We start from the raw sequence: 22,307 nt of genomic DNA on the forward strand, positions 1-22,307 counted from the left end.
TAGATTGTAGAGTTCATGGGCTACAATTTAAAATTTGTTGTCTGACAAGAGAAAAATATGACTACATTTACAGAAATATTCAACCTCTAAAACCTGGAAAAACACTCTAGTGATGTGATTCATATTTTATGAAAAAGATTAACTAAAACCTTGATGCTCCACTTAGAAATAGCACCGATTCGGAAGATAAAATTTAATAGAGCGTGGCAGAGTACAAAACGGACAAACAGACTGGATTAAGAGAAGATACCATTACTTGACTTGTCAAAAACAAATTACCCTGAAGTAAGTGCATTAAAAGCTTCACGACTAGCATTAATCCTTTTAAAACTAAAGGTGGACAGGCGCCACTCTAAATGTCTGAAAGTGTGATGGCAGGGAAGCCAGTCTTGACAAGACCACCAGCAGGTCTCCTGCTGAGATATCACACAAGCCCCAAGAACAAGCACAAATGGACAGGCTTTATAGCTAAATCTTTCATTTTCATGGAGTTAGTAACTGTGGAACCTCGATCCCTCTCAAAGCAGATGAATAAGCTGAAAGACCGAATTTAAAAATAAATAAATAAATAAATAAATAAATAATAAAAATAAATATGAATCGACTAGCTCAGCCCTATGACACCGACCACGCCAGATACCCACAGAGAGTTGTGTGGTTTACTGAATGCAGTTGTAAGCTGAATAAAATTATGCAACTTATCATCTGTATCAATAGTTCAGCAATTTTGGAATACATTTATTCTTCTCCTCACCAAATAGCTTTGCCTTTTCTTCAACATCGAGAAAAGTTTCCCCCTGTAACAGTTAAACTTGTGTATAATGCTTCCAACCGTGTGTCTTGAAACTTTTTGGTGTAACAAGAAAATCTTTTCACTTCTGTTGTATGTTTCTTTTATGTTTAAAGCTCAGCTTGAAGACGTGCATAGGCAGTGCATTTATCTGTATTACAGCTAAAGCAAATTCAGTGTTGGAATGATTATCCAAAAGCTTACTTCAACTCCAGGGGAGAAGATGTGTGGCAGCAAAGCTGAGGAGGCAACTTTGAGTTTTGACTTTTTTCCTCTGTAATGATGTCTTATATTATTCCGTCTTGTGTTTTTCTCTTTTAGTGTGCTACATAGCTTGTGTATATAAAATGTCTGGAGTTTGGGTTTTGTAACATAGCAAAACACCTTGTCTGGAGTCAACCCCTTTCTTCTGCTGGTTTATCTACATGAATATAACACATTTACATAAGGCTGCCTTTAAGTCCACCATTACCACTTTCTACAGCCGCTTGGATAACTCCACAAAGTGTCAGTGATGTTCAAAGCAGGCCAAATGGCTTGTCTTTTGGTTGTCTTTATGCACTTTGGGCCTTCTTTGAAAGTGAGTTAAAGAGATGAGAGCCATTCTATTTTTGTTTTGTTTTGTTTTTAAATCCTGTAAATCTGTTATGGTAGATGCCAAACACAAAACTATCAACAAATAAGTCACCATTGCATGGGTTTCCTAAACATGAACACAGCAAGGGACCACAACTGCAGACGTTAAACTTCATTGTATTGATTTTAACTGAACATCATCACGAGTTGTAACCATGAAATAATGGTTTTTGTTTGTTAGGGTCTTACAAATGTTGGCTTTGGATGTGCAGTTTTTTTGAAAAATGAAGAAAAGCACATCTCACACTATGGAACATAACATCCTGTTCAAAATTTCTGCTGGGTAACATAAATGTAGTTTCACTATCTGTAAACAAACTTGAAAAACAAGCCATTATCAGATTCAGATCTCCAGCCTACAGTTTCAGCTAGCAGCTGTTAGATTTTGTGTCAATGCCAGCAACATGTAATGCTTTTCCCACACTAGGCCCCAGGTCGGAGAATAGGTTGAATAGGTGCACCTACAACTGGCTTTCATCATGCCAACTGCAAAATGTAATGCAGTGCATAAGCTTTAGATGACAGCAAACAAACAACGGGTGCAACAGTGCACAACTGAGACACCAAGCTTATAGGAAACAATGAGAAGTTACTCACAGTTACCTTTTTTGTTCCTCTTAAAGTGACAGAGTACCTATGGAATTTTTAACCACATGGATAACCCTGCTTAGTCAGCCTTCAGATAAACGCCTCCACCCAGTTTTCTGCAGACTCGTATAAATTTTGAATGTCAAGTCTGCTGCCCTACAAACATACTACATCTGGTGGTAATCAGTACTCCTAGGCCAGAAATACTGCTAGAAGTGATGAGTGCGTCACTAACCCACATCCTCTTTTTCTTCTCATTACCAGGCCTACATGTCTAAGGACCCTGTGGATGAAAGCAATGTGTCACCCACAGGATAAAAGAGGGGAGCTTCCATACTACTCACTGCTTGTTAGGCCTAGACTGTGATCAAACAGTGGGGAATATCCCGAACCTTCTCACCAGTTGACCAGGGGTCAGCAAAAATCCACAGGTCAGTGGTTCAGCACTGGTGCTGTGTAAGGCAGAAAGCTGTGGATCAGATTTAGAAAAAAAAAAAAGGAGGAGAGAGAAATAGAAGAAAGCCACTTTGTGTGTTTCAGATGTGACAAGATTAGATCAGATGTGGAAAATGGTATGAAGAAGCTGTCTAGGGAAGTCAGCAAGCATTGGTGGTAAAGGATACTCTCCACTTACAAGTTACTCTCACTGACTTCTCGGTAGTGAAATCCCATCTTACGATCTCTACAAGTGGTCACCGGTGAAAGATCCACAGCAATAAAATAAAGTGCCCATAATTTTTGGTTCAAAGTGCTCTTTTGAGGAGACATACAGCAAAGACAGAATTGAGCCAGTCAGTCTGTGCAGACAGAATTGGATAAACTGCGGTGACATATTGAAAAGAAGCAAGAGGCCAGGGTTCCATTATTGATGCGCTGTAAATGATAGAAGAGGCTGAGCAGCTTGTGTATCATTTGATGCATTATGCATTGCCAAGCAAAGAGCATCAATCCATGCGCTGCCCTCCCTTCATTTGAACACAAGAGAAAGCAAAATCAAGAGAGACTAGGGAAGGGAGAGAATGAGAGCCAACTCCCCTCCCCCTGCCTGCCAGCCCCTATACCCTCTGCCTCTTACAAACAGGCAGAGTAACCCTGTCCTCCTTCTCCTCGTGCCTATACAGGGCTACAAAGTCTCCTTTTCAAGCATGCAAACCGAAATGAAAAATGCTAAAGTCACAGCAGGTCCTCCCAGGAGGGCATAGCACACAAAAAAATGTGTTTGTGGTTTGGTGGGACTTCAGGAGGTCTCTGGAGTGGCTATGAACATATAATTATGGCAATCCACATTCCCGCTCCGCAGTTTGTCAATGAGAGCACGAAGAGCCATTGCTAGGCAGCAAAGTCTCCTGAAGTACTACCAAAATCCAACTGCTTAGTGGAAAATCCCTTCACTCTCTGCCACTCAACTGAGTGTGCTCCTTCTTCTTTGACTGCACTACACAAAAGCATCCACACTTCTGCTTGAATTGCTCCATATATTCCCGCCATCATGCCAGAGTACTTGCAGAAAGGACAGCAAAGCTTGACCATCAACCTTGAGTGAATAGGTTTTATGTCAACATGGTCATATTTTGATAAATGTGCCATGAAATCAAAGCAGAGCAATTTTTAAAATATTTTATCAGATCAAGACAAAGTTCTAAGCTTCAGAGAGTTTCTGACAGTTTCACCTATTCTTGGGTGTTTGTGACGTGTACAGGATATCCTTAATATAGTTGCTTGGTATCCAAATTTGCTATTTGTGAAGGGTAGCTAATCAGAAGAAAGTCAGTTCAAAGGAAGGAAGTCCTTGAAGATAGAGCTAAAATAGCTTGTTTCAGATGGCGGCTGAAAGGAAGAGCTGCACAAAAGGAGATAACAACAAAGCCACTCTATTCTAGTGAGCATAATAGGTCCCCTTTAAACTTAACTGATCAAACACTTCAAAAAAAAAAACAGTCTGTTTTTGCAGTGTAGTTGCCACAGATCTGATAATAACCTCCGCCCAGGCCAGCTTGCACTACAAGATATGACGTCTTTGCGTCCAACTGATACAATGAAATCACAACACACCAAAGCCAAAACAGAGACATGGGTGTGATCAGCATCTCTGAACTGAAAATACTTGCACTGGTCCATAAATATTTCAGTAGAGTAACACACACAGAAAGAAAATTTGTTTATTATTCAAGATAGTTCTTAACTACACAGATTACTTTTTTTCTTTGTAATACCTTATCTTCTGGTAAGGACCAGTAAATTAACTCAAAGCAATACAGACTATTGTAAATATTTATTTAGTCAATCAAGTCAGTGTTGCAGTAAAACCTGAGGTCACTCATTAAGTTGGCTGGGTGGATAATGTAACAAGATTAGATGCGTACCAACGGACTGAAACACAAGCTAATTTATTAAACAAACTTCTCCCCAGCAAGAATGTGGATCAACCACGCAAAACATATTTGTCTTCCACAATAATGCTGTTAAAAGCAGAGGCCAAAAGAATAGCAAGTTAGGTCACATGATCCCAAAACCAGCCCAACTTTTTCTCTCTCCAGTGAAACCAGGAAATCTGAAGCACAAACCAAGCAGCATCCGACGTGCTTTTTGTGGCGGTCAAACATTTGCTAAATTAACAGTGAGGCGGTGAGGTCACTTGGCACCTGTGGATCATGACATCAGCATGAAGTTCAGGTGAGAGAGAGAAAGCGAGCAGCTTTTACTGTCTGTGGCAGAATCATCACTCCATTGTCCCAGTTGTTTTCCCAGCAATAAGTGACACTGTTTCTATTGTTGCTGGTACGTCAAAAGGGGGGAAAAAAAAGAAAGAAAAAGAAAACAGAGGGATTATTTTCATCCCATAGGACACAGAGATGAAGCCAGCCTTTTACACACAACATGCACCTCACCAAAGAAAAGATCTCAGTCACTGGGGAAATTACAGAGCAGCCATTACCGAGTGTAACAGAAGCTCAGTACTCATGGTGAAAAGAAAAAAAGAACACAAAAAAAAATGCCGTAACCACAGAGAATTGCAAATGAAGTTTTCCACAACACCATTACACGCACCATTTTCATCTGCTTTGAATTTTTTTTTTTTTTTTTTTTTTAAATGAGTAGAACACATGGTACAAAGTTTAGGTATCGGTTCAAACAAACCTTTTAGTCAACAATGACTCATGAGTTTGCCTAATGCTTTAGCAGTGTACAGCAACTCCTAAGGTGTGCCTAGCTTGACTTATTTTACTACTCTAAATGATCTGCACAGCAGAAGGAAATGAAATTTTCCCCAAATCAACCACCGATCTGTCTGAATCTCAGGACACCTATACGTAGCTTTGCCAACATACAGGTTTAGCAAGGGTTTTACAAGTGATGTTAAAAACAATTCAACATGTTCCTCCATTTGTTTTCAGTAGCCATGCCTCACAGGTGCCAAAAACAACCCAGTGTTAGCATCCCAATTGTGGTGTGTGGCTCCCAGTGGCACTAATTCTGTACATAGCACTAATTGGATAATCATTAGTCCTCATATGGTTGTGTTTTTAGGTGTCATTTTAAAAATCAAGAAACAGCTGTTACATGTCAAAATGCCCAATGGAGGGAACAAATTCCAAGATCCGGGCTTCGAGGTTGAAGTAAGATTGTTTCACCTGGTCAGCCCTCATTAAATTCACCCGCACAGCATCAACATGCAAACAGAGTAAATGGTGTTCTTTTCAATATTAAGCACACCTTATGAAAGGTATATGAAAGTGAACAGCCTACAATGCTACAATAATTTGTCAGCACATGGATGTATGTTTGCCCTGTAAACACGCATAAAGTGGAAAAACAGCACGATAGCAAATCAAGGTCACCATGAAATGTCTCAAGTTAATTGCTTAAATTTGTTTTGAGTGTTCTCCCAGCACAAAGTCCCACTCGTCTGAATTACTGCACACTGAGTGGAAGTCTAATCTGCATGCATGTTCTTGCCCGAGAGTAGTTACAACATGCTCTTGTCTCCGTTTTTATAACCAAAAGCCTATGTGCATGCCATCTTGATAGCGAATGTGCCTTCTCCAGTCTGCCGACCAGCCTGCATATGTGTGTGGGTTGGGCTAAACACTGATTGTCTCTCAAAGGAGGTGAAATCCTGTTAAACAAGCTACTACAGAGCAAACTTGTTATGTTTCTTTTTACTGCAAGGTGATCTCACTCATTGCTGTTGCAGGCGACAACAACAAGACCAGCCTGATGACAAGGATAGAGCCAGTGTGGTAAGGAGGACCGTAGATTAAAAGCAATGCATCTCAAAAAACAGTGATGTCAAGTCTGTTTCTGTAATTTCTAAACGTTGGCCAAAAACAGAAACAAAAGAGGAACCTGGTAAGGGAAGTTATGTCTGCTATGTTGAGGAAATGTCAGTACTGTAAAGAGAGACAGTCTGCTTTGAGGTCAAAGTTTTGTGTCAAAATGCAATAAGTAGCTGTAAAAATACAAGTTAGGTGACTTTCTGCCTACACTGCGATACCCCTTTTACCCCATACACCTTGCCAGTTACCATCCAATAAAACTCCCTCCCTTGTAAAACAAACAGTCATCCTTCCAGCTTTTAAAATGGTTGGTAATGTAAATTCTGTAGGACTCTCAGGGTGTGGCATGTAGTTATCAATATGAGAACAAAAGGGGGAAAAGCCCATTAAGCTAGATTACAGGAAAGATTACGTGCACTAAGGTCTATTGAAAAAATGGCAACCCAGAACAAGCCTTTAATCATATTAAAACATATTGGGCAGGACAAACGAATTTATCAGCAAATGCAAGACAACAGTTGGTGGTCCAATCGAGTTGAAAAAAAATTGTAAGAAGTAAAGAAAAGAGAGAAAAAGTAAGCTGCTTTTTAAGCTCGTAACACAAATATCACACTACATAAATACACAAGAACAGTATGTATCTGAAGTTGTTGAACCTACAGCGCAAGTGCGTAAATCAATATTGACGTTACGTACTGGGAAAGTGACGTTATCTTAGCTTAATGCCACTGGCATTTCCAAAAGTACCGTACCTCCCAGACCAAAAAAAGGGCTGTTTGACAACGTACGACCAAGCATGGCCTGTTGGAAGGGCGTAACACTACACTAGCTCATTTAACTATTATCACTTACCTGCCAACGAAATTCTCCAAGACCGAGCTTTTTCCAGCGCTCTGCCCACCGACCACCGCGATCTGAGGAAGGTCTAAATTACAACTCTGGCCAATGGAGCTGAATGCGTCTTGAAGCTTGTTGATGAGGGGAATCAGGTCTTCCATGCCCCGGTTCCCCATGGCTTCGTGAGCTTGAAGAGCCCCTTCAATTCAACACAGACCAGAGGCTAATGCTAGCCGCGCTAGCGAGCTCAGTAACGTTAGCTTAGCAGCAAGGTGCTCTCGGGTTACTCTAGAGTGCTAAAACCCCGCCTCTTCAGCTCGGGATTTTATTCACTTTTTGAATACTTGTGCGCTTCCCAGTAATGCAGTTCACACCAATATCATATCATATAATAACAAAACGCCTCAACTAAATACCCAGACAGTCGAAACGGACGGAAAACTCGCAAGCAAAACTTCCTCTACACAAACACCATCCGGTCACAGAAGATGACATCCTATCGGTGCCGGTTACTATAGCCCCGCCTCCCTTGCACAAATAAAAGCGGTTTATTGGCTAATGTTGCTGCCGCTTCACCAAAATTCGTTTTGATTGGACGTCCTAACGCTCGAATCAGATAATTAATTTCTAATTGGTCGTCAGGATTGTCAGTTGGAGGTCCGTTCATGTCACGTGATCGGTAAAACATGGCTGCCCCCATAGAGTGTGGGGCTAATACAGAAACTATAGAGAACAACATGTCCCTAAAGAAAGCTTTGTCTCCTCTCTCTTTGCGAATTGTTGCTGAATGCCCAGTAACTAAAGCGAGAGCCTGTGATCTAATACTGCCGCATAGCACCGTTAGCACCCCGGTTTTCATGCCCGTCGGGACTCAGGGGACCCTGAAGGGAATCACTGTGGATCAGCTGGAAGACCTGGGATGTCGGATTTGCCTTGGAAACACATACCACCTTGGAATGAGACCGGTATGCAGGTTTGCTATAACGCAAATTTAATTTTTATCTCGTGTTTTACTGGGCATAAACCATTTGTTGACGATTTCATGTCAGTTTTCTTGTGTAAATGTTTTTTCTGCTACCTAAAGGGTCCCGATTTGATTGAGAAAGCCAATGGTTTGCATGGGTTCATGAACTGGAAGAGAAATCTTTTAACTGTGAGTTTACCTTCACATTTTATTTGTCATACGTGGATGACAAATAAAAGTACAACATGTGACTGGAAACCTTTGTCTTAAAAACCACGCGTTTCTTTTTCTTTGCTCACAGGACAGTGGAGGGTTTCAGATGGTGTCTCTCGTCGAGCTCTCCGAAGTTACGGAGGAAGGAGTCAAGTTCAGGTCCCCCTACGACGGCAAAGAAATCTTACTAAGTCCTGAGAAGTCTATCAGCATACAGAACAGTCTGGGTCAGCAAGGAGTAAAATAACTGACTCAGCATTAACCAGCAGATACTCTGAGCTTTCGTCAGTATTTCTGTGGCTGACGGACAGCACATCCATGTTTCTTTGTGTTCTTCCAGGGTCAGACATCATGATGCAGCTGGATGACGTGGTCAGCAGTACTGTGACAGGACCACGGGTAGAAGAGGCCATGCATAGATCCGTTCGCTGGCTGGACCGCTGTATAGCAGCCAATAAAAATCGAGACAAACAAAACCTCTTTGCCATCATTCAGGGAGGATTGAATGCAGAGCTGCGCAAGGCCTGTCTAGATGGTAAAAAAACAAAAAACAAACAGAGGCTGATGCTGACACTGAGATTCCTTTAATGATAAATATATTTTGGCTGATGTGCTTTACAAACACACATTGATATAAAGGCTGAAATTTGACTATTAAGTCCTTTAAGATCCCCCGTTTGTGATCGGATTGATCTAAAATTGGCAGGCATGCTGGAAGAAAAGCACACAGGGAAATGTTCTTGCTTTTTGATGGTACTATCTTATATATTCAGACAGTATGTAAGTTAGGTTAAAGTGGGGGAATTATTAGTTTTGTTTATCACAAACTATCAGTGAAATGTGAAGATGCTGATGCATCCTCACCACTGTCTGCTCAGCTGATGTGCCCTCTGCTACATGTGCTGCAGAGGATATGTGCTGAGTTACAGCTTCTCGTAGAAAACAAAGCCATATTAGACATACGTGGGGTGGGCTAAAATTTGGCACTTTTTGTGGCACTATTCACTGTATTTTTCCAGCATTTTAGAGCTGAAATAACTTAAATGCAGAATATAGTCACATTAAATTCCCCCACTGAAAAACCACACTTGGGCTGTGTTTTAAAAAAATATATATATTTTACACCCATTCAAATGTCAGAAGTCAAAATCAAATCTCATCTTTTTTCAGCTTGTTTTTTTATAACCTGCGTTTGAGCATCAATATCAGAGAGACATAACAGTTTCAAGACCACAGCGTCACCAGTTTATCTTGTTAATATTTTTGTTAATCAAGTTAATCTTGGTACCCTGGGTTTTTTATTTTTTCTCATAATTCACTGGAGAAAACATCAAAAAAGCACATTTGTGTAAACTGCACAGGGTTATATTAATACACGAGATGGGTGTCTGGTCAAAACAAGTTACAGCAAATATATTTACCTAAATTTTGATACCATTTTCTAGCCATGATTTATTCTTTGTCAAATTGTCTAATGTCTTAAAAACAGTGTATCCACCAATATGTACTTTAAGAACCTAAAAACTGGGAAAACATTTCTTTTGGAATAGCTTCATAACACATACCAAGTTTTTTTTTGTTGTTGTTTTTTTGTTTTTTACAAGGAAATCTGTTGCTTCTAAGGAGCTCAGGTGAGAGGCACTTACTGGATTTTTTTTTCTTTTTTTCCATGTACATACATGACCTTGTGCTGATGACCACTAGATCTATAATGTGCTGATACTGGTCAAAATTAACAGGCAATTAATATGAGTGGGTCTCCATTAACTAATGTTGCTTTTTCACTTTCTTCATGTACCGATTTTGAAAATCAAGCTGAATAATTTCATCTTATTTATGGAGGCTGAAAACATGCTAAAATGCCTTGATCACTCTTTCCTCTTACACTTATTTCAGTAAATGGAAAAGTGGCAGCATTAACTAGAAAGTTTACATGTTTCAGTCTATTGAGGAAGCATATGTGAATCAAAGATATCAGGGCGTGGTGAGGAACTAATCCGAGTTATTTAAAGGGCCATGCAGTTTGGAAAGGACATCAGAATTCAAGATAAGGGATCAGACTTTCACTTAAGATATTGTTTCTTCTTCCTGTAGAAATGACTAAGCGTGATGTTCCTGGTTTTGCCATTGGCGGACTGAGTGGAGGAGAAGAGAAGGATGACTTCTGGCGGATGGTGACACTAAGCACTGATCACCTGCCTCGGGAAAAACCCCGCTATCTCATGGGTGTAGGGTATGTTTACTGGTTTTCACTGAAATCCATCATGAGAACCTGGTTGTTTACCTCCTGAGCCTGGTTCTGCTGGAGGTTTCTTCCTGTTAAAAGGGAGTTTTTCCTTCCCACTGTCGCCAAAGTGCTTACTCATAGGGGGTCATATGATTGTTGGGTTTTTCTCTGTATGTAATATTGCAGGGTCTACCTTACCACATAAAGTGCCTTGAGGCGACGGTTGTGGTGATTAAATAAAATGTAATTGAATATTAGCTGTGGTACATTTAACCACGTAATAAATTCACATGGTCATGTGTTGTAGGTATGCTGTGGATCTGGTGGTATGCGTCGCCCTGGGATGTGATATGTTTGACTGCGTTTTCCCAACACGCACTGCGGTAATTCGTCTTTACCTTCTGAGAAATTGCATTAGGATCCACAACTGACTTCAGATGTATTTCATTCTGTTCTGACAGTCATGGTTCTTTTCTCTCAGAGGTTTGGCTCTGCCTTGGTGCCCTGGGGAACTCTCCAAGTGAAACATAAGCAGTATGCCAAAGATTTCCAGCCCATAGACCCAGACTGCCAGTGTCCTACCTGCAAGAAGTAAGTCAGTTTGCCAAAGCATTTTCTATACTGTGAGAGAAATTGACAGCCTAGAAAGTTCTTTTTAGTGCCCTAGAACAGCCCATTTAGCCAGCTGGCTCTTATTCTACCTGTTTTCATTTTATATTTATTTATTTTGAGAAAATGAAATCTAGATAATAACATATCTTTGAAGACTAGCAAAAATAAGTCCTTTGGCATCACTTGGTCTAAAATGTCCTGCAGACAAAAGCTGAGTGTTCTGTGAAAGGAGGAAGCTCAAAATCTGTCTATCTGTCTGTCTGCATTTCCTCTTTCAGGCACAGTCGAGCTTACCTGCATGCTCTGTTTAAGAGTGACACTGCAGCCATGCATCACATCACTATCCACAACATTGCCTACCAGGTCAGTTCGAGCAAAATCTTCTATGACTGACAAAGTACAGGTTTCTTTATTTTATTCTGACAGTTTTCTCATGTGCTTCAAAGCAGGCGACATACTAAACAGGCACATGCATGGAATAAATCTGACGATTAATCAGTTTATTATTCTCCTGTATCTGCCATCTTCAGTCAATAAGCCTGAGGTGCGACATATTTTTCACAGTATGTTTGAAAGTTGAATTTCTCTGGCAGAAATATGAGGAAAAATGTCTATCTTTTCAAATTTATGTGACATGACGATAGCCTTCTCTCAGTGATGGCTATTAAATCCTTCAGTATGGTTTGTATGGCAGGGACACAACTCGTTTTGTTGTTTTGACATAATCAGAAGCACAAAAAGCCAAATATTCTTACAGATGTGTCGCCAAAATGGGTGTTTGGAAATCGTAACCAATACAATCCAATCGATTACGCATCCTATTTGTTTGCTGGTTCTTTATTTTTTCTTTTTAAGCCACTTGTATGGTGGTTCTGGAGTGTCCAAGAGTGATGGTTGACCATCGGACGGCCACTCTATGTTTGATCCAGAGTTTAATGCCTCATTAACTTTTTAATGGATCGCTGCAAAACATTAACATACTGCCTCAGAGGACACTGACCTGTAGCTGACCTTGTGCACAGCAAAAGATCATTTCCCACTGCAGATCAATAATAATCGCATTATTTTTCCTCAGTTCATCAATCATTTGTCTTTGCAGCTCACGCTGATGCGCTCTGTGAGAGAGAGCATTGTGGAAGGCCGCTTCCCTGAGTTCATACGGATGTTCATGCAGCGACTGTTTCCTTCTGGTGACCAGTACCCCAGCTGGGCTGTGGATGCTTTAGCTTCTGTTAACGTGACTTTGGACTAGAAGCTGGGAGATGACTGTTTGCTATTCATCTCAACTGACAGATTTTATATTGTTTTAAATGACTTTTTTTATGGCTGATTGTTTTCTACTCGTTGTCTGTATTTGTATATGAATTGCTTGTTTTGTTGGCGGTGAGGAGAATGGCTTTTGATCTACTGGAATAAAGCCCAATTGCCCCTTGCAACAGGCTGCTTTACGCAGCCTCTGCAGATTGTCCTCAGAGTACACATTATGGTAATGTTAGACTGAATGCAGTTTAAATGAGGTTTGAAACACATGAACTATTTCCTCTGATATCCGCAGACAGTTTTGTGTTGTTACCATGGCTACACAGCCAGGCTCACCCACTTGAAATTAAATATTTTTGCCTTCCTGTCAACCTCTTTAATGTTTTAATGGCCAAGTGTATTACAGAGGTACCTTTTTCCTTTTTACCAAAGGCAGTAATAGTCGACGTGTATATATTCTCAGTTTTTAACTTTAATTTTAACAGACAAATTGTTGTCAGCTGTTTGCAAAGATGAAGATTGCTTCCTGATTGGCCACCAGAGGGCGAAATGGATGCAACTACTGCACAAACTTGTGCAACTTGCACAAACTGAATATGTTTGTGCAAGTTTCCTAATTGGGGATAAAGTTAATCTGTCTGGAAGCGCAAAATAACAGTCATTTACATTTAGATGAGTCATTTGAGTGGACAAACGCACTGACGCCAACATGCTTACAATCCAAGCACAACATCGATCAAATCAACCTCAGATGGCAGTAAACCTTTTGACGTTTTGGTTTTGTGTGGAGCCCACGGAGGGGCTGCTTTATCAATATTAATCCATGAAAGGTAATTTGAATAACACCTGTTGTCTGCGGCTTTGGGTCAACAGACCTCTTAAGCACCGTATTTGAATTTCATCACCTCTTCAGTTGTGACCAAGAGTTTCTACAAGATTAAACCCCTGAGAGGTGACTTGTGACCGACTAATATATAGCACAGATGTTTGAGTACTAATTGAAACTGTAAAGCGGTAAGTTTGCAAGTTTTTATTCCCTTAATTACATATGTGTATTGATTATGTCCATTAAGGGAGGATGCAGAATTCAAATGGTGGCCTGGATTTCCATTTTATTTATTTATTTAAAGTCTGTGATTAATTGTGTGGGTTTTTTTTGTTTTTGTTTTTTTTTGTATCTTCTGCTTTGATTGGGTATTTTGAATACACTTAGCATATGTATACATAGTAAGAGAGCAGCAGCACTCAGAGCTCATTTGGTAAGCCGTGCAGAATCGTGTTAAGTGTCTGGAAATGAATATGTACGACCAAAGCCTTGCACTAAATAAATTGCTCTCATGTATTTTTAAAGCAAAGCAATTCCCAACATGACAAACACGTCTCCTGATTGAAAACCACCAACAGCTGATATTTATGAAAAGAATAATACTGAAGAAAAATGTGGAAAACTATAGCGCCGAAATAGACTCACGACTGAGATCCGCGCTGGTCTCTACAGTGCAGTAGATATTTCTGGGCATCACGTGTGCGTATGTGTAACAGTTTAATTATTATTATCGTGGGTTACAGAGATCATTATCGTTCACAGTGTAGAGCAGATGTGGACGGAGAGCGAGCTTATTGCTAATTGAAAATAATATTAAAATCACAGTTTTTGTCGATGTTTATTTTGGTTAGACTAAGGGGAGGGGAGGAAAGTGGCAACAGCTTCTCCTCGACGTTTCTTTACACATTTGCAGTCAGTGCGTCCATGTGGAGCTCAGGCAGGGAGGATGCTGGTGTTAAAGAGAGACAACCAGTTGCTCTCCAGCTGTCACAGAAAAGTGGAGCCACCCCTACCCACCGACGGATGAACATCTTCGACCTGTTGCCTCAGTGTGAAGAAAAGTAGAGCTGCATTGTGACGGGTGGCAGAGAAGAGAGATGTTTTTTCTTTTTTTTTCTGAAGAAGGACGAATACGGTACCATGAGGTGTATCAATGTGTTCGTTACTGATTTATGTTCTGAATAGCAGAAGGAAGAGGAACTGAGTTGGTTTTGGAGGAGATCACCTCCTCGCTGTGGAGGTGCGGTTTGCGGTGGTATTTGTCTCTGTCTCTGGGTTTTGAGGAGGGGGACCATGGTCGAACTGGAGAAGGAGGTGCTCCCGCTGCCCCCTCGGTACCGGTTCCGAGACCTGTTGCTCGGGGACTGGCAGAGCGACGACAGGTATGAATGCAGCTGCTTGTAGCGTTTACGCACGGCGCACCGAATCCGTTGCGCATCAGTACAACATCAGAACCTTATATCACTGTGTCTAGAAAGTACTAATTTCTTTTGCACCGCCATCAAATCACTCTGATCTCAACAGATCAGGTGCATGAATGTCTCGGAGAATTTTATGGTCAGCTTTGCAGTTCTGTTTAAAGGGCGCTGCTGCAACAGGTTTTCTCGTCTCCCTGTGTGCGCAGAGGCGACTGGTGATAATACTGTTAAGACAATACAGGCAATATGAAAGCATAAAAGAAAACATATTTTAAAAGACACCTTAATCTTAAGTTGTTTTTTTTCTTTTCGTGCAAGAGGCGCGTTTGTGCAAATCTACACATATAAAGTGTTACAAAAAATCCTTTCTATTGAATTCAAATGAGAAGAATTAAAGAACAGTTACAGCAAGGAATGCCTACACTGGGCTATTCCCTTTTTATGTATTCCCTAAAGCCCTCGTTTCTGAGATTTACAGTGAAACATCTGCCACCTGGGTAAGCAGTTTCAAATGGTCTCCCTCAGTAACTAGCAATTAACCTTTGCTTACTCTCCATTAGATTTGATGTGCTATATAGGATATGCATTGCTTAATTCTACAATTTCATTATGCTGGCTAATGGAAAAGCTTAACCTCCATCGTGCCTGTATTTCTTGTTGCTATGTGGAATTGAGGCCCAAAAACCCTTACGTGTGGGCTTGTGTGGGTGTTTCAAATCAGATTATTGGGGAAAGTTGTTATTAAAAACGCAGAGGACGCGATCGGTCAATATTTAAGCATTGCCTGGATTTATAACTTGTATGTTTGGTCTTCTGTGGCCCTGACCTCTTAGGGGCTCTTATTCTGAACAGCTAAAAAGTCTAAAAAGGCCTGTTCTCTCTGCTCCCAGCCTTCTGTAATTTGTCAGCCATTGCCCCAGGACAAATGTTTCAGTGCAGTGTGACCTCAGTCACCAGATTAGAGAGGTTATGATGCTTGTTTCTTAGAAGTCTATGAGACATGAGAGGACCCTTTTATAGGTCAGATACCTCATCTTCTATAGGAGGGGGGGGGGGGGGGGACAAAACATCCAATGACAATGCAGTAGGTAATTTAACTAAAATGAATCTTTCAAAAGCCAAATTAATACACAGCTGAAGTGTGGATGTGAATAATTTGGTTGGAAGGGCTGCTGAGACAGTTGGAGAGGACTCTGTGTATGCTGGTGCCACAGATGTGCTGTAATAACCCGCAAACACATGATGTTGATTGGTGTTTCAGGAATATCCTTTAAGTGCCTTGGAAGACAGACAGGTACTGATTAATGGTGTGTGTACTGTGCATGTTATTTTGTCATTTGTCAGAGCTCTAGTGTCTGGCACACACACAAGCAGTAGCTGTTTACCCACTGCCTAGATAATGAGCTTTTGTAAACAAAAAATACCTCCAATGTCTGTTTTTGCCACGCTTCATAGATTTCTCTTAGCGTCCGCACGCCGACTTACACAAATGAAAATGAAAGAGCAGTCGAGTGGAGGGGTCAGCATGCTGATCTCAGTTCCTCGTTGGGAGCAAAGTGAGAAATATGATTGATGGTGACATTAAGCTTCATTACAGCTAAATCACACAGAGTTTTCTTGCTGTAGGCCAGAAATCTATAGAAGTAGCCTTAGTCTGCACAAACACCCCCAAATAAATAAGCAGACACTTCCCTTGGGCTCAGGTGCACAGATAGCTCTGTACAGTATGACTACATCCCCTAACTCCAACATATTTTCTCACATCAAAATGTTAGTGTGTGTATGCATAACTTATCTCCTTGACACATATGGTACAGTGTGCTCTGGAAAAACGTGCGTTACTGAGCCCTTTAATCCCTCTTCTGTCACCCTCCGCTGGCCTTTCCCTGTACTCCTCTCTTCTGTTTGCGTCGCTCTAAGTGTGTGTTTGCGTGTGTGCATTTGTGTGTGTCCATACATCTCCCTCATTTCACATTTCCACCATCCCTCTCGTTTCTGATTGAAGTGCCTTCAATACCTTGCAGCCACCCCCCAGACTGCTCCTGTAACTCAGTCGAATAGATTTTACCGTAGCCAACAAAAGGTCTTTAAGTTAAGAATTTCTAGCAGGCTTTTAAAGATGGGAATTGATTTAATAATTTATTTCACACACAGGGATCTGATCTTTCTGACTATACATTTATCCGTGTGGTGCATGACTCCTTTTTTGTCTACCCCTGCTGGTCCTTCAGTTCGCTTCATGTTCGGCTTAAACTGCAAACATCAGATTTTGTCTCGACAATTCAGCAGTGGCTGCATTTTCTTTCCTCAAATTGGAACAAGCAGTTAATAAAACGGGATAAGAATTAAGTCCAAGACAGAATTTGACTAGGGTTGAATAGGCTGTTGAAATTTTGGTTGCGGCAGCCAATTATTGTTAGCTCTGTCGCTCCCATAACTCCAAAACCTAAATCAAGATTATTTCTGGTGACTGATCAATAATTAAATGTGGGTCATTTTGTCATTTGTGTCGGGAGCGAAGACGCAGAAACATTTTATTGCCACTCTTCTGTTTATATGGTTACCATTTATATTTTTTGGCAGCGAGTCAGAGGCTTCTGTTTAGAGGAAATGCCAGATGACTAAACAATTAAATACAGATCTTTTGCAGGCTGGTAAGGATTTTGCCAGAGTAAGGAGCTGTCTGGTTTTTGCTTGAAATTAATTTGATATTGAGTCCTGTAACTGATTAATTCATGGCATGGTTGTTAGCACTAATCAAAGATTTACAAAAGGCTATGATTCTTTCACCCAAAATGATATGCATTATTATTCTGACATATTTTATACATTTTGAAAGTACATTTTGCTGTATTGCAGAGCAACATGTTTTTTCCTCAAAGTTGCTAAAATGGCCAGCACAGAAGCACACATAACTATTACACTTAATTATTTTGTTAAAGGTGAATTAAATACAACAGTCTCCTCTGCTCCACAATAGAAATCCTCAGTGGGAGCTTATGTCTGAGTCCAGGATTACCATACAAATGACAGGCTTTTGTCCTTAAAACAATTTCTTATTGGCTGTCGCCTCCACATCTTCTCTCGCTTAATCTCCGTCTCAGTCTGCTCTCCTTTCTCCCCGTGTCCCTATTCCCCTTTCTTCTCTCTTAATTCTTCCTGTCAAGTCTTAATCTAGTAAGGCCAACGTGGCGCATGATCCATCAATACTGTCAATATTCATGTTCCAGTTAGTTTTACTGTCCTTTGATTTGGCACTAAGGTGGATTCCAGAGTCCTTTAGTGTGTCTTTTAGAGCCCCTGTAAGGTTCATTCATATCTTTCATAACTCAGATTATAAAGCTGATGACTATCTCTGTCCAGAACTGTGGAATCAGAGATGTATTATGCATCACGGGTATCTCGCAGGCCAGAATTGACATAAAGCAGCTTCTTGGCAATAGATGGCTTTTATGATAAACAGTCACTTGAAAAAGTGATATCTATCAAATGTATGCCTGGATGAGAGAAAAGAGGTGAAGAGGGAGCAGGCACAACTCATCGCCTCGTTTATGAATCCTGTACGTGTCTGCACATTTATTTCTAGAAAATATGTAAAGTGAACTTAGAAACACTTTGTTAATGGAAAGTAATTGGTGGGGTGAGTGGGAGAAGAGGGGGGCGGGGGTCTGAATTGTTAATGGAAAGCTTGGAACATAAAGTGAAGTGAGCTAATAAAACTAAAGCATCAGGTCTCATGAATGCCTCTTTCTATTAATTAAAAAGGTGTTCCATAAATGACACTCTAATTAATATAGGAGAACAGGATGGGTTGCATGTGGTACAAACACAGAACGATTTTAGAAAAAATGACGGGGTATGATTGGGGGAAAAGCAGGGTGTATATGCGGTCTGAGCATAATTCTGCTGGAAACAATATTTTGAACATGAGCCACTGCTCTCTTTGTGACAAGGCTGTCTACACAACAGGGAAGACGTTACCTAAGGCAGAGTGAGAGACATTTCATTTTAGTTGCAGTGTCATAGTTTATCACAGTCACATTTTAGTTTCTTTTTTGTTACTGTAGCAACCCCGCATATATATGTGTGTGTGCATATATGTATGTATATATACAGAACCTGTCAGCATGGATTCTGGTACAGCGGTCAGTTAGTGTCAGCTTCAAGCTGGTGTTCCTCAACACCAAGTTGCAGCTTTACTGATAAAACACTGAGCGGGATTTATTAGAAACTACCTCTAGAATTTGGAGTGGAGAGGATGGAAAGGCCTCCGTGGAGGTCTGACTTCAATCACTCTGAACAGTTGTGGGATCAGCTTGGGCATGCTGTTCATGCCAGAATGACCAACATACCCACACTGGCTGACTTGGAACAATGCTCTTTAAAGAATGGGATGCCATCCCACATCAGTGTGTGACCAAGCTGGTGAGCAGCATGAGAAGGCGGTGCCAGGCTGTTGTGGCTGTGTATGATTCGTCCACGTGCTACTGAGGCCTCTGTTTCTTAAATGAAGAAATTGTTAAATTACCAATATGCCTTGTTTCTCCAGACTTCAATCATCCAATCCAATAAATGACACAAAAGAAGAGATAATAGTATAATAAGCTGTTTTCCATTGGCAGAGAAGATTTGGCAATTTTTTTGCAAAATCTTTGGAAACAGACTCTCCAATGATATGATGGGGATACATATATACACACACACATACTTTGAATGTGGTATTATTGTTGGTGCCTATTGGCCTGGTCTGAGTATCTCCAAAACTGCTGAACCTTTGAGAATCTTCAGCAGAAGAGCATCTCTGGATTAAAACCTAAATGGGCTAAAGCAGCAGAAGACCACACTGGATGGCACTCCCGGCAGCTGAGAACAAGAAATGAGTGACCCAATTCCTACTGGCTCACCAAAGTTGTCAACAGAAAATGAAAAATACTTTACCTGTTCTGATGAGTCTTGGTGCAAAGAACATTTAAAAATGTATGTATGTTGCCTTCTATCAACAGTTTCAGGCTGTTGGTTCCCTTTTCTGATTACAGTCTGGCCTTCATCTAATGGCTGCTTCAAGCAGGGTAAGGTGTCATGTCGCTAAACCATCAAAATGGTTTCTTGAACGTGACATTGAGGTCACTGTACTTAAATGGCTTCCACAGTCACCAATGCTCAGTCTAACAGAGCACCTCTGGGATGTGGTGAAACACGACATTCACATCATGGATGTGCAGCCAACAAATCTGCAGCAGCTGTGTGAGGCTATTGAGCCAATATAGACCAAACTCTCAGAGCAACACATCCAGCATCTTGTTGAATGTGTGCCATGAAGAATTAAGGCAGCTCTGAAGGCAAAAGGAGGTTCAAGATCTGCCTATTAGTGGTTAATTTCAAATTCATTTCTAATCGTTATTCTCCTTCAAAAATCCCCTCTCACACCTTCAAATATTACACTGTCATATTAAAATGAAAGCAGTTTTGGATCTATAGATGCTTATAAAAAGAAACTCACAGTCAGCTAAACCTCAAAACCAATTTTCCCTAGATGTAAAAGTAATATAGTAAGATAGTAATAGTAATCATATAGTAATTACAGAGGCAGTTTCTGCTCTGGTTTATTGTATTTGATATGCATTTTTTAACACTATAGAAAGAAAATGATGGCAGTTTCTCTTATGGTCATCTAGATTCATGGTTATTTGTTTTTATTTGATTTTATTTTTTCCCCACCGCTGGGGCTTAGTAACCACAACATTGAATTCCCTAACCAGCCTTTCACTTTTAGATGAGCGCTGTCAACACTTAAGTGCCTTCCTGCTGTGGATGCTAACACAGCCATAGAGCTGACTAGCGTGTGCCTGACCGCTTCTGGGCTCTTGCCGTGTTTGGATGTTGCTGGAAGGTCCCATGGCATCAGAGTGGGGGCAGCCAGCTGTGCTACACTATTGTGGGAGATCACAAACGCAGTTGTCCACTGATTGAAGCTCCCTTATTCCCAAACTATGTTAGCTTAATACACCTCAGGAGTTATCTTTGAAATCCAAGAAGCCCCAGGGACACCAGGGACAGTGAAGAGAGATGATTCCTCTCATGTTTCACTCTTCTTTGCATCTCACGTCATCTTCAAAGTGGTTATTTGGCAATAAAAAAGATGAATATCTTATGTTGACATAATCAAATGCTAAATGTCTGAGCATATCTGAAACTAAAGTAATCTTAAGAGACTTGGGAGATAGGATGGCGTTGCGTGATTTTTAATGACTTGCATCAATTCAGCCTATATTTTGTTTCATGATAAGAGAAATTAATGTCTCTCTTTTTTTTTTCTTTTTTTTAGTGAGGAAATATTGCCAAGGCAGAGGAGGTGCATTTCTCTAAATTCAACCTTTAAAATGAACCATCATGTTCTGTTCTTCCTTCAGGTGAACAAAACAGACTGCATCTATGTGTCAGCAGATCCTTTAAGCAATAAGCAGCAGATGATAATTTCAGAAAAGGGTGAGGTAAGATGACTACACTAGGAAGCAGTGGTGGATGATGGCTGAATCATGCATACAGATAATATGTGGCAAATTTTAATCAGTGGGAAACCAGAGTTTGCTCAGGATATGGTTCAGACCAAAAACTCCAGTGCTATTTTCTTATTGTCAGTATGCTTTAAAATACCTTGCACATTTCTTGTAAACGATGGCCCCTTTGCTCCTGCTGTTCTTTGTCCAGGCAAATATCTACTTGCAGAATCAGTCATGGCACTGACATGTGTGGATTCTTTCCCCCCTCAGTTACAGAGTGAAAAACAAACAATAAAAAGACAGCACTTTTAAAACCTCGGTCATAATTGTGTGATAATTAAAGCGTAGCTTTTTGTTCATTGGAGTGGTAAAATCAATTTCACAACAGTGAAATTGATTTTGGTTTGGTATTTAGAAAAAGGGGCAAAAAGGAAACGGCTGCATCTTTTAAGTCACTCCTCAGTCGGTGCCATCTCTTGCATTGAGGTCTTAGAGAAAAAAAAAAAACTTTTAACCACAAGAAATGGATTTTCATTTAGCAAAGATATGGACACATATTCTCATTCCGATCTCTTCTGTATTCTTTTTCACCTCACTTCAAAATTGTCAAACACATGTAATGGCTGCATATCTGGGTCAGGGACAGGCTGTCACACCAGCCATTGGTTGGAGCAGAAGCAGAGTACACCTCGCCTCTTGTAAAATGCGCAATCTATTTGTTTCTCGTTGTCTTCTCATTCATCGTCTGTGTGCTTTATGATTACAAAATCTCCCGTTTAGCCATTAACCCAATCAAGAAACCAAATAATAAACATCAAATATGTTTAAGCACGTTTCTTTCAATCAATGAGAACACCTTCCTTAAAAACTTTTACGCTGTATGTGTGCGCTGCTCTCCTCCTTTTAGAGATTAAAAGCATTTTATTGATTGTAGCACTTCTTCTGTACGTCTTAGAGGTTTGAGGGATGAATTGACAGTTTTAAACCTCTTCAATTGTATGGGAAAATAAATGTGCAATGATGGCTGTTATGGCCCGCACTTGCCCCCAAAAACCTGCATAACAGCCAAGCCTGTAAATATCAAGCCAGTCGTGTTGCTGTGCTATGAAACACAAGCACAGTCTGGAGGATCTGTTGCCAGCGTGTCTGTGCCAGACAC

At 40.5% G+C, this 22,307-nt stretch overlaps 3 protein-coding genes across 13 annotated transcripts in view; 2 read left to right on the top strand and 1 right to left on the bottom strand.

Annotated features, from left to right (window-relative positions):
• Window positions 1-7,601, bottom strand: part of LOC146519920 (dynamin-2) — a 35,167-nt gene extending 27,566 nt beyond the window's left edge. For 5 of the 9 annotated variants that reach the window (XM_085155799.1, XM_085155804.1, XM_085155798.1 and 2 more), the window contains exon 1: window positions 7,144-7,601. In XM_085155799.1, coding sequence (XP_085011925.1) covers window positions 7,144-7,304 — 161 coding nt within the window. In that variant the 5' untranslated portion in view covers window positions 7,305-7,601. The remainder of the gene's footprint in view (window positions 1-7,143) is intronic. The other 4 variants (XM_085155802.1, XM_085155800.1, XM_085155801.1 and 1 more) reach the window with 2 other exon arrangements.
• An 87-nt stretch (window positions 7,602-7,688) lies between these two features.
• qtrt1 (queuine tRNA-ribosyltransferase 1) lies at window positions 7,689-12,775 on the top strand. Its single transcript, XM_085155811.1, has 9 exons — window positions 7,689-8,093; window positions 8,213-8,281; window positions 8,394-8,532; window positions 8,646-8,840; window positions 10,400-10,538; window positions 10,840-10,915; window positions 11,014-11,123; window positions 11,423-11,507; window positions 12,244-12,775. The coding sequence occupies exons 1-9, from the start codon at window positions 7,815-7,817 to the stop codon at window positions 12,394-12,396; spliced, it is 1,245 nt and encodes a 414-aa protein (XP_085011937.1). The 5' UTR covers window positions 7,689-7,814; the 3' UTR covers window positions 12,397-12,775.
• A 221-nt stretch (window positions 12,776-12,996) lies between these two features.
• The window catches only part of kcnt2b (potassium sodium-activated channel subfamily T member 2b), a 47,932-nt gene continuing 38,621 nt past the window's right edge, over window positions 12,997-22,307 (top strand). For all 3 annotated transcript variants that reach the window (XR_014873580.1, XM_085155793.1, XM_085155794.1), the window contains exon 1: window positions 12,997-14,612. Coding sequence is in view for 2 of the 3 variants with exons in the window: in XM_085155793.1 (XP_085011919.1) it covers window positions 14,524-14,612 (89 nt within the window). In the remaining variant the exon portion in view is untranslated. The remainder of the gene's footprint in view (window positions 14,613-22,307) is intronic.

Source organism: Neolamprologus multifasciatus, chromosome 4 (assembly GCF_963576455.1).
Source record: "Neolamprologus multifasciatus chromosome 4, fNeoMul1.2, whole genome shotgun sequence".
Taxonomy (NCBI): domain Eukaryota; kingdom Metazoa; phylum Chordata; class Actinopteri; order Cichliformes; family Cichlidae; genus Neolamprologus; species Neolamprologus multifasciatus.

Coding starts and splice junctions, on each gene's coding strand:
- qtrt1 (XM_085155811.1), top strand. CDS start 7,815: ATGGCTGCCCCCATAGAGTGTGGGGCTAATACAGAAACTATAGAGAAC. Junction 8,841..10,399: donor GCGCAAGGCCTGTCTAGATG/GTAAAAAAACAA, acceptor TTCTTCCTGTAG/AAATGACTAAGCGTGATGTT. Junction 11,508..12,243: donor TCCACAACATTGCCTACCAG/GTCAGTTCGAGC, acceptor TTGTCTTTGCAG/CTCACGCTGATGCGCTCTGT.